Source organism: Styela clava, chromosome 11 (genome assembly GCF_964204865.1).
Source record: "Styela clava chromosome 11, kaStyClav1.hap1.2, whole genome shotgun sequence".
Lineage (NCBI taxonomy): Eukaryota > Metazoa > Chordata > Ascidiacea > Stolidobranchia > Styelidae > Styela > Styela clava.
In genome coordinates this window covers 11,936,971-11,948,702 of record NC_135260.1, presented here as the reverse complement: position 1 = coordinate 11,948,702, position 11,732 = coordinate 11,936,971, and the positions used below count along the sequence as shown (strand labels likewise).

General features: G+C 34.0%; 1 protein-coding gene across 1 annotated transcript; it reads left to right on the top strand.

Annotated features, from left to right (window-relative positions):
• The first annotated feature begins 117 nt into the window (after nt 1-117).
• Nucleotides 118-2,911, top strand: LOC120347740 (uncharacterized). Its single transcript, XM_039417811.2, has 5 exons — nt 118-267; nt 1,013-1,249; nt 1,329-1,561; nt 2,074-2,235; nt 2,658-2,911. The coding sequence occupies exons 1-5, from the start codon at nt 141-143 to the stop codon at nt 2,868-2,870; spliced, it is 972 nt and encodes a 323-aa protein (XP_039273745.1). The 5' UTR covers nt 118-140; the 3' UTR covers nt 2,871-2,911.
• Nucleotides 2,912-11,732: the final 8,821 nt, after the last annotated feature.

The window sequence follows — 11,732 nt, the reverse complement described above, 5'->3', positions numbered from 1 at the left end:
GGTGGTTGACTTTTTCTCGTTTGTGGAAAACAGATGAACAATGCTCTTTGTCCTCTGTGACGTCATAATATCTTAGGGTAAACCGGTTTTCTAGAAGTTCCAATTCGAGTTAAACTGTACAATCGAGAGTATAAGATGTGATGAAATTTGTACGCGAAAGGCCATACTCCAGTACAATATGTTGTGGAATCCTGGGGTTCGTGGCTATGAGTTTAGCCATCGTGGCATTCCGTGAAAATAGCTGGGCCAAATGGCGAAAAAAATCAGGTGGGCAAAAGATACGGAACTGTATTTATAACTTTGTTGTCTAACATATTTCGATTAGTATTCTTTTTTTTTGCAATATGTTTAACGCGAGGTGTCGAGATTTACACCCTCTGAAAATATCAAAACTGGGCAAAAAACGTTAACAAAAATGGTCACTACCATCGAAAGATTCGCCAGGGATTATACTGCGACTGTTTAATTAATAAGCTTGTTAACTTATTCCGGATTCTGCACTGTTCTGACAATCAGTTTGAATAGGTTTGATTTGTAACATTAGCCATTTGTAGTGTTTAACACTTTTCACGAAAGCACTCTGTTATCTGTAGAGACTTGTTGAGTTTGGCAGCAGCGGTATCTTGGCATACAATACCATATTAGTTCACTTTGCTTATTTTATTACCGCTGGACTTGCTGGCCAGTCTATAGCACTTAAGAAAGGTTTATGGCATATAAACGCCTATAGTTTTTATTCATTCACTGTAAATATTGTCGCTTTTTTGGGAAATTTCTATGCCAAAAGTTTTTCAATAACCTTAGTTCATGGATTTCACATCCACTCGGCATGCATTCCTGGTGGCGTCAACCGATATCTACTGGCGACAAATCTATAATTGTTGATTATTCACCTCTTTCTATTTAAGGATGTTTCGAGATTGATAGTTCGACACCGCTACTCACTAAAATGTCATTTATCGAAATCTAGGACATAGTCTTTGTTTTTGTTTACTATATATATGTACCACAGCAATGATGGAATGTCTTCCCCTACCACCTCCACTTGGATGCTCAGACCAATCCTCCACAGCTGAAGTATTAAAAGACGATGAAACTGATTTTGCTTGGTTAACTTTTATCAGTATTTTCCCATCCTGTTGTCATGTGATATCATGCTTCTTATCTACGAGAGATCATGATTTAAAATCAGCTATCGTAAAGGAATTGGTATCGAGCAGATCTCAATCTCGTTTGATGCTTGCTACAGGTAAGTGACTTGATAGCAAACAAGATTTCGAATTTATAGTCGAAAATAATAACTTAATAATAAATAAAATTTTATTCAGGCATTCTCAATATTTTATGCTGCATGATTGCAATGCTTCGGATCAATGTTATCAGTGCCATACGGAGGAACCAGAGTTTCTATCAATTTTCTGATATGAATGCTGTTTATTCCTCGTCATATTATTGCAGCATGCTATCATCTACTAGTGCCTTCATTTCTTCAGTTTGCCATAAATATATTTCGCAAGATATTTCGCAAGATATCTTTCGTATGGCAAAAACCATAAAGCAAGTAAGAACATTTTTATCATATTTTTTCATTTCCGTAAATAAGCGATGTGAATTGAGTTCGATAAATGAAATAGGTGAGTTATAAACTGAGGGAATTCTTACCATGTTCAGACATATTTTTTTCTACGGAGAAAAGCGATTTTGGAATAAGTTGGAGACCAAAGCTTACTGTGGGCGAAGGAACAATTGTTGCTGTGTCCTAAAAAGGCCATATTTATGAAGTATTGACAATTTGAAAACTAGTGCAAAATAATATTTATAGCTATAAGCGAAAATATTGGGCTTTAAATTTCAAAATGATAAAAATAAATTTAGGAGGAAGGGGAAAAAATGAGGTTTACTGTTTTCCGAAGTGGCATCAAACCAATACAAATAACCTTTTTTTGCCACTGTATCAGCACTGATAAACCGAATTTTACCAGCGGTAAAGAAGTGAATAAATTGCTGTGCCGACTTCGTTATACATAGGAAGAGAATGTTTTGTAAATTAATCAAGTGTAATATATTTTTAAGCACTTGGCTAGAAACCTCATGTATCCAGACAATAAAAGAACAACGAAAATGGTGACATTTTCTAGTATGAATCCAGAAATGGAAGAAGCAGCAACTGAAATTGCTGTTAGAGCTGTGATGCAATATAAATTAGAAGAGGACATTGCTGAAAATGTCAAACAGGTGTGCAAGTTTGTTGAAATAACCACATTATTCTCACTGTTACAATATTCAGTATTTTCGTCAAAATTATCGCTGTTTTAGCAACACACGCATTACATGAAATATAGATGACGAAATATAACATGTCTCTTCGAATTATAAATTTGAATTATTCAGGCTGATGGGATGTTCGAAACTTCAAAATGGTGACTAGATTTGGCTTATTAAAAAATAAACGAGGAATAATTTAACAATTCTTACATTGCAATTTTATCTGTATGCTTGATTCCACAGAAAACAGGGCGAATGTGAATAAATTTGAATAAACAAACACGCTGGATGCTATCTATATACGTCCGGAGAATTACCACACCCCTCTCTGTGCCACTATTTTGATCATAGGCTGTCAAAAATGCTCACAAATTTTTTTTGTTCACAATCAGACGTTCGAGGCCAAATTTGGTCCAACGTGGCATTGTGCTGCTGGAAGTGAATTTGGTAGTGCCGTACATCACCGAGCTCACGAATATATCGAAATCGCAACGCCACAGATATCAGTTTTGCTCTTCCGATGTGACGAACCTAAGCAAGCAGAGCTGAATACACAATCTACTGTTGGGGAATCCGGATCATTAGACTCCTTAGACTTGCGATGAAATGATACACTATTTTATATTCCGTTATTACATGGTGTCCTGGGCAATTTTGTAGCTTTATTTCACTGGATGCGTCTGTTGTAAGTTTACCTATAGTAAGAAAAGAACAAGAACCGGTCCGAGTCATAGGATAAATATAAACGTGGGATCCGTGTTCAAATGTCGATACTAAAACCAGATGAATAATATGGCTAACGGTTTACTGAATGTCTATAAAATGGTAAACTACTTGCATCGGATTCCATATGAAGATGTCCCATGATTATAAAAAACAAACAAAAAAAATTTGACTCTGCATCAGTAAATCACTCGAAATTTTAAATCTATTGGACCAATAGTTACAGAGGAAAGCCAACACCTCATTAGAATGAAAATCAATCTCATTTTCATGTGTGTTAGAGGTTGTCACTATTATATAGTCAATATTGAGCAATTTTATGAACAATTAAAAGAAAAAATCTTGCAGTAAGTGAATATTTTTCTTGAGTTGATTTAACATACCGCATATTACAAGTTGTCAATCAAATGACACCGATGAGTACATGATTAGCATACATTTTTAATCGATACTCAGCAATATTTAGAATATAATTCGGATACTGGTATAAAAAATTTTTGTGCGATCAATAGTCTTTTTAAATTGCTGCAAGCAACGAGTTATACACTTATGTTAGCCAGGCCCAGTAAGCCTCATTGATTAAGACCAACTCGGCACAAGGAAAAGATATCCATGATAAAGTACTATGAATGAATTGTCTCATATGTGATGACATGGAAATACGACCATAATTATCACGGAATTACACAAAATGAATATTTTGATACAAAACAAGTTTATTTTAACTTAAAGCAGCATCTATACTGATTTATGTAAATGAATTTGAAAAAAAGTTCGTGGTAGTGTTTAATTTCAATTATTCAACTTTTGAATCGCATGTTTTCAAAACATGTTTCTTATTAAATCAATGTTAGACTGGTAACAACGGAACATGTTCTTTGTTGTATAGAACTCACTAACAACAGGTTCTCTTATTTCCGAAAATGTATCAATTCCACTGCATAAGCTACATTAACATTAAACGCGTTACATAAATCCAATATATACTTAAAATTTCGAAAAGCCAAAAAATGGTCAGCTGCGGTGCACGAAACTCAGTAGCTTGGGTTAGAGACATGGTTTTGATTATCTTTTCGTGGTTTAAAAGAGTTTGAAAATGAATTCCACTCGGCTTTCATCTGCCTTGAATTGAACTCACGATTTCGTAAACACTGTGACAGCGTTGCACCTGTCTGCTACCCGTTTGCTTCACACCGGCATGCTAAAATAAACCATGTCTAATATGTTAGGTTCCGCAGGACCCTACACAAATTGCCGCGAGTGACGGTTGCATCACCAGACCGGTACCAGGCAATGGTCACCAAAAAAATGAAGTGGTTCATTTTGTAACCCTCACGTCAGTGGTTTGCTTCCTCTGCTATTAAACTGGTAAAGTGCCATTTCAGTAAATGAAAGTACTAACATCCAGAACCTCACTGTTGGGTTTCTATATTTTGCTTTCCAAACAGCGCTGTATGCGTGGAAGAAATATAGCGCAATGCAGCACCTGATTCCCGGATGCTATAAAAGCATTCTGTGGGTTAACTACTGGATGATGCATTTCCAAAAGGGAATCGCTGTAATCAATAAAACAATTGCTTCGAATAGATGCCAGCTTTTAGAAATTGTTAGAAATGAACAGATGTATGTCTTGAATATTGTGAAAGCGTTGTTGTTAGTTGCTGCTTACCAGTATACATTATTAAATCACATATTGTAAAATTAAATTGAGCATATTCTTATTATAACGTTTTTATCCCTTAAATGCTACTATGATTTTACATAATATCGTGTCTTGAGACGCAACCAGAAACGTGATGCGTTATCTCTTCTTTAAAACCAGAGTGGTATGTCAGGAAATGAAATCTCCCTAGTCGCTATCTTTCCGAGGATCGTACGGGTATATGTCTAATAGGTTAGGTTCCGCAGAACCCTACACAGATTGCCTTGGGTGACAGCTTGCGCCACCAAAGCGGGGTATTGGTAATAGTTTTCAACTAACAATAATCGAACAAAATGGAAGGAAAATTCGATGAAATTAAAAACAAGCTGGACCTTATGGAAGCAAGAATAACTAAAAATTTGAAAATTGAAATCAAAGCTATAGTTGAAGACAGTATCAAGGACCTTCTGGAAGAATCAATACACGAACATGATAAAAAAATTTCGACCCAAATAGACGAATCCGTGTTAAACAACACACGTGAAATGGCTGATCGCTTAGAAGGCATGTTTAAGCAGACTGACAGCCTGATGAGCAAAGTGAATACCCTGATGGAAGACCTGAATGGCATTCATGCTGTGAATAATGCTCTTCAGCAAGATGTGCAAGTGGTTGAAGCCAGCCAGAATTTTATTAACGCTGAGTTTGAAATTCAAAAGAGTTACTTAAATGACCTCCACAACAAAGTAGCAGAATTAACAGCGTCAAACAAAGAACTTGAAGCACTGGTTATATCCCTTCAACATAGATTTAACAAGGATTTCGAGGACTTGGCTCAGTATGTTCGAAGAGAAAACTTGGAATTGCATGGCATCCCTTACACAGTAGGTGAAAGCACAGACGACATAGTCATGGCAATGGGAAAACTTTTGGATATCAAAGTGGAAAAATGTGACATATCTGTTTCGCACAGACTCCCCCGTCGCGACAAAACAAAAATCCCTCCAATTATTGTGAGATTTACCGCCAGGAATAAAAGAAATGAATTTTTAGATAAAAAGCGTACTACATCAAGCATTGAAAACTTTGGAATAAAGGGCATGAAATCTCTGTACATAAATGAGAATCTAACGGACTTCCGAAATAACTTGCTTTACAGCGCTCGCATATCAAGAAAAACAAATAAATACGAACGGCTTTGGACCACAAATGGGAATATATATATGAGAAAAAACAAGGACACTCCGAGAATTGCTATCACAAAGCTGGCTGATCTTCAAAAATTTGGATTGAACAGCCTTCAATTAAGTGGGTATATTTTATAACTGTTTTAAAATGTCGACCATACCCATTTGTGCCTCTTGTAATAATCCATGTTTAGATCATTTTATTATTTGTAATACTTGTGGTTACAGAACACACACTATATGTTCTTTTTCAATAGATGATACATCCTTAGTGCCCAGGGCTTCCAACTACTGTTATGCATGTTTTAATCTCCTCTCACCATTTAATAATAGTCCCAACTTTAGTGGTAATGATTTACAACATACGGTTTTGAATATCACTGATTTTGATTTTGAAAATGTAGAAAATTGTGTTTCGCTTTTTGATCGAAAAGATGTACTAACTGCCCTCACTCGATCTGATAAACACTCAGTCACTATAGCACACTTGAATATTCGATCCCTACAAAAAAATGTAGATGAATTGTCCAGACTTGTATACGAATTAGAATCCACCCCATCCATCATAGCAGTCTCAGAAACCAAATTAAAAACTGATCCTTTCTCAAACGTAGATATGGAAGGCTATGACTTCTACCATACACCAACAGTTACAAATGCTGGTGGTGTTGAATTGTATTTAAAATCTTACTTTTCACCAAATTTCATAAGTTGTTATAATCTAAATGTTGTTGGTTGTGAAGAGTTATGGGTTGAAATTCCTATAACATCTGCTAAGTCTACTTCTTTAACCATTGGGGTCCTCTATCGACATCCAAACTCTGACTCCCACGACTTCCTAAATAATCTTCAAATTAGCCTACACAATCTATCTCAAGGTAAGAAAAAGTTTTTCATTGTTGGAGACATAAATATAAACTTGATTGCAAATACAAACTTCACGAAGCAATATTTGAATATGCTCCGGTCCCATGCCACAATTCCACTAATCACAATTCCTACCAGAGGGTAACCAGTAATTCTGAAACTTTAATTGATCATATGTATACCAATTTGACTGATAAGACTATGAAGCCACTTGTGTTATTTGATGATATAACTGATCACTTTCCTATATTCTGCCAGACTAACATGCAACATACAGCTCCCAAGCATGAAGCTGATATGAAGCGAGACATGAAGCATTTCAATCCTGAAAATTTTTTAAATGAAGCCCTGACTATATTTAGCAGTGAAATTTTGCCTCCGCAAATAGGTGTAGATAATTTTAACATATTATTTGATGAATTTGTTAACAAAGTTCAATATTTAATTGATAAACATGCCCCACTGCGAAAATTAAGTAGGAAAGAATGCCGGTTGATGCGAAAACCCTGGATCACTCCTGGTATGTTACGTTCTGCCAAAATTCGAAACAAAATGTGTAAATCTTTATTTTTAAATGGCACTGAAGTTGAAAAGCAACAATATAAAAAGTATTCCAATACTCTATGTCATATTAAAAGTAGGGCCAAAGATGATTATTATGCTAAATGCTTTGAGAAACATAAGACTGACACGAAGAAGACTTGGAATACTATTAACTCCATTATTAGTCAAAGAAGTAAGAAATCTCATCCAAACTGTTTACATGATGAGACTCGAAACAACTTAATTCAAGAGCCAGATGGCATTTGCGATCTTTTTAATAAATATTTTTCTCAGATTGGGCCTTCTCTCGCTTCCACGTTTTCCAATAATAATGGATATGAATTTTTTAAGTATTTGAATCCACCTAACAAATCATCTATGTTCTTGGAGGAGACCACCCCTCATGAAATAGAAATAGTTTGTAATTCTTTTATAATTGGAAAGGCTGAGGGTCATGACCATATATCTATCTATATGCTTAAACTGTTGAAAAATATTATTAGTCCAATTTTATGTCGATTTTTCAACACCTCTATATCTATAGGAATTTTTCCGAAGCATTTGAAAATTGCCAGAGTGGTTCCTGTTCATAAATCCGGTAGCAAGGATAATGTTTCAAATTATCGCCCTATCTCAATTTTATCCTGCTTTTCGACTCTTTTTGAAAAAATTATTATTGAAAAGATTAAACTCTTTTTTAGAAAAAAATTCAATTTTAAATAATGATCAGTTTGGTTTTCGCAATGGACACTGCACATCTCATGCAATACTTGACATTGTTAGTAAATATTATAATATTATAGATGAGGGTGTAGTAGGCTGCAGTATATTTTTGGATTTAAAAAAAGCTTTTGATACCGTGGATCATAATATTTTAATTAGTAAATTGAATCATTATGGTGTTCGTGGGGTTGCTAATAAGTTGTTTTCTAGTTACTTAGAAGGTAGATGCCAATTTGTATGTTTGGCTGGTTCGGAATCTCGGAGAGAAGCTGTGTCTGTTGGGGTCCCTCAAGGCTCTGTATTAGGACCTACCCTTTTTCCTATCCATAACAACGATATAGTTAATGCCACTAAAGCTTCAATAAACCTTTACGCAGACGACACTAGCGCTACATTCTCTGCCGCGAATATGACAGACTTGGAGCGTATAGTTAATAATGAACTAGTTCATATATCCAATTGGCTCACTTTAAATAAGCTTACAGTAAATCCTAACAAAACACAAATCATGTTAATTAACTGTAACAAACACCCAGAAACTTCCAACTTCATCCCAAAGTTTATCCTGAATGACTCTGTATTAACTATTTGCAACTCGGTCAAGTATCTTGGTGTAATTTTAGATAGTAAAATCAATTGGCAAATGCATATTCACCATCTAGCAAGCAAGTTGTCTAGAGCTATTGGTGCAATGACTAAATTAAGCCGATTTGTGCCAAAAAGTATATTAAGAACTGTTTACTTTGCACTATTCCACTCTCATCTAATCTACAATATGGAATTGTGGCATGGGGCTCGGCATGCAAATCCCATCTCAAAACAATATCTGTTCTTCAAAACCGTGCCCTGATATTGATGACTGGTGCTCGTTCTAGACAGAGTTTGGGACCAATTTATAAAAAAATGAACATCCTTAAACTTGAGGATGTGATAAACTTGAAGTGGCGAAAGTCATGTTCCAGTTCAAATTCGGTATGCTGCCCATTGCTTTTAACAATTATTTTACCAGTTGCAGCAATGTCCATAGTTATAACACCCGTTCAGCTGGCAGAGGCTCTTATTTTGTTAGAAGGACAAACTCCACCCTGGTGCAAAAATCTATAAAAATTGCTGGCCCAAACATATGGAATAACATTCCAAATTTGATCAAAGAATCTTCGTATAATAGTTTTAAGAGTAAATTCATGAGGCATCTCATTGATAAGTACTGAAGGTATGATTTTGTCCAAACTTCATGATACCTTCTGTATCCTAGCATATATAAATTACTATTATGTTTTTTATGTTTATCCATATTTATATATTGAGTACTATTTGTGTATCTGCAATAACTGCCATCTAATTTTGAGGCAAACCCTTGCTGATTCAAATAATAGTTTATTCTCCATATTTATATAATGAGTACTATTTCTGTATTTGCAAAAATTGCCATCTAATTTTGAGGCAAACCCTTGGTGACTCAAATATTAATTTATTTATCCATATTTATATATCGAATACTTTTGTGTATTTGCAATTACTATCATCCAATTTTGGGCAAACCCTCATTTACTCATATTTATATATTGAGTACTATTTGTGTATTTGCTAAAATTGCCATCTAATTTTGAGGCAAACCCTTGCTGATTCAAATAATAGTTTATTTATCCATAGGCTATTTATATTATGAGCACCATTGGTGCCCTTGCAATCTAATCTAAACTGCCATCTAATTTCGAGCCTAACCCTTGCTGATTTAAATAATAGTTTATTTTTCCACATTTATATATTGAGTACTATTTGTGTATCTGCAATAACTGCCATCTAATTTTGAGCCTAACCCTTGCTGATTCAAATAATAGTTTATTTCTTCATATTTATATATTAAGTACTATTTGTGTATCTGCAATAACTGCCATCTAATTTTGAAGCTAACCCTTGCTCATTCAAATAATAGTTTATTCATCCTATTTATATTTTGAGTACTGTTTTATGTATTCGCCAAAACTGCCATTTAATTTTGAGGCAAATCCTTGCTGATTCAAATTATAGTATATTTCTCCGTACTTATATACTGAATACTATTTGCGTATTTGCAATAACTGCCATCTAATATTGGGGGAAACCCTTGCTGATTCAAATTATAGTTCATTTATCCATATTTATATATTGAATTCTATTTGTGTATTCGCAATGACTGCCATCTAATTTTGGGGCTAACGCTTGCTAAGTCAAATAATAGTTTATTTATCCATGTTTATATATTGAATCTTATTTGTGGAATCGCAATAACTGTCATCTAATTTTGGGGCAAACCCTTGCTAAGTCAAATAATAGTTTATTCATCCATATTTATATATTTAATACTTTTTGTGTATTCGCAATAACTGCCATCTAATTTTGGGGCAAACTCTTGCTAAGTCAAATAATAGTTTATTTATCCATATTTATATATTGAATACTATTTGTGTATTCGCAATAACTGCCATCTAATTTTGAGGTAAACCCTTGCTAAGTCAAATAATAGTTTATTTATTCATATTTATATATTGAATACTATTTGTGTATTTGCAATAACTGCCATCTAATTTTGAGGCAAACCCTTGCTGATTCAAATAATAGTTTATTCATTCATATTTATATATTGAATACTATTTGTGTATTCGCAATAACTGCCATCTAATTTTGGGGCAAACCCTTGCCAAGTCAAATTATAGTTCATTTATTCATATTTATATATTGAATCCTATTTGTGTATTCGCAATAACTGCCATCTAATTTTGGGGTAAACCCTTGCTAAGTCAAATAATAGTTTATTTATTCATATTTATATATTGAATACTATTTGTGTATTTGCAATAACTGCCATCTAATTTTGAGGCAAACCCTTGCTGATTCAAATAATAGTTTATTTATTCATATTTATATTATGAGAACCATTGGTGTATTTGCAATAACTGCCGTCTAATTTTGAGGCTGAACCCTTGCCATATTCTTTATATTGAGGTCTATTTTGTGCATTTGAGAGGCTGACCCTCTCTATTTCAAATAATGTTTATTTATCCAAATTTCCACTCGATATTAAGATTACCAAAATTTTTTCACATTTGGGGCATATAATAGTTTATAAATTGGTACTTATATATGTATTTGTGGTATTAGTCATCCATCTGGCTAAATTCTTTCTTGTTATAAGGCTGATTCCACTCTTTATACAATTGTTTCCCAATATTATATTCACATGACTATGAGTACCATTTTGTTTATCTCCGGAAACTTATTTTTATATGTGAGGCTTAATTGTTATGTGTCCAACATTACATTTGAGTATAGTAGTCCAATAGCCAAATTTGTTTTTTATTCATGGGACTTAGACCTCGCTTTCAAATAATAGTCTGTGTAATAGTTGATTATTCGTTCAAACTGTTTCATTTCTCAAAGACAAATCTTATCTTTTAAAAATTTACTTTGCTAAAATAATTATATATTTTTTTGTTCAATTTGTATAACGCGCCTCAGCCCTTCTCTTATTTTCTCATTTTGTTTTTAATCATCACATGTCGATGGCTATTGAAATTTTTAGCCCAATTGCAGGCAATTTAGGTAAATTAGATAACAACATCACATGTAATATCAAAACGATAAATAGCATCCCGATCCCGCTTTTATATTTTCCAAATATGTATCCATGACGAATGCTTGTAATATCCTTACCTGACCCCTTCATAAATTATTCTCCCAGTCCAAAATGAATGCAATATTTCTTCAAATGAAAAATAGTAATGGGCTTCTTAGTTGCATCA

What these genes read in the sequence shown, in the direction of transcription:
- LOC120347740 (XM_039417811.2), top strand. Translation starts at nt 141, where the DNA reads ATGAAATTTGTACGCGAAAGGCCATACTCCAGTACAATATGTTGTGGA. An exon ending in CAAATGGCGAAAAAAATCAG is followed by an intron (nt 268 to 1,012) that starts GTGGGCAAAAGA and finishes TATGTACCACAG; the next exon opens with CAATGATGGAATGTCTTCCC. An exon ending in TTGCTGAAAATGTCAAACAG is followed by an intron (nt 2,236 to 2,657) that starts GTGTGCAAGTTT and finishes GTTCACAATCAG; the next exon opens with ACGTTCGAGGCCAAATTTGG.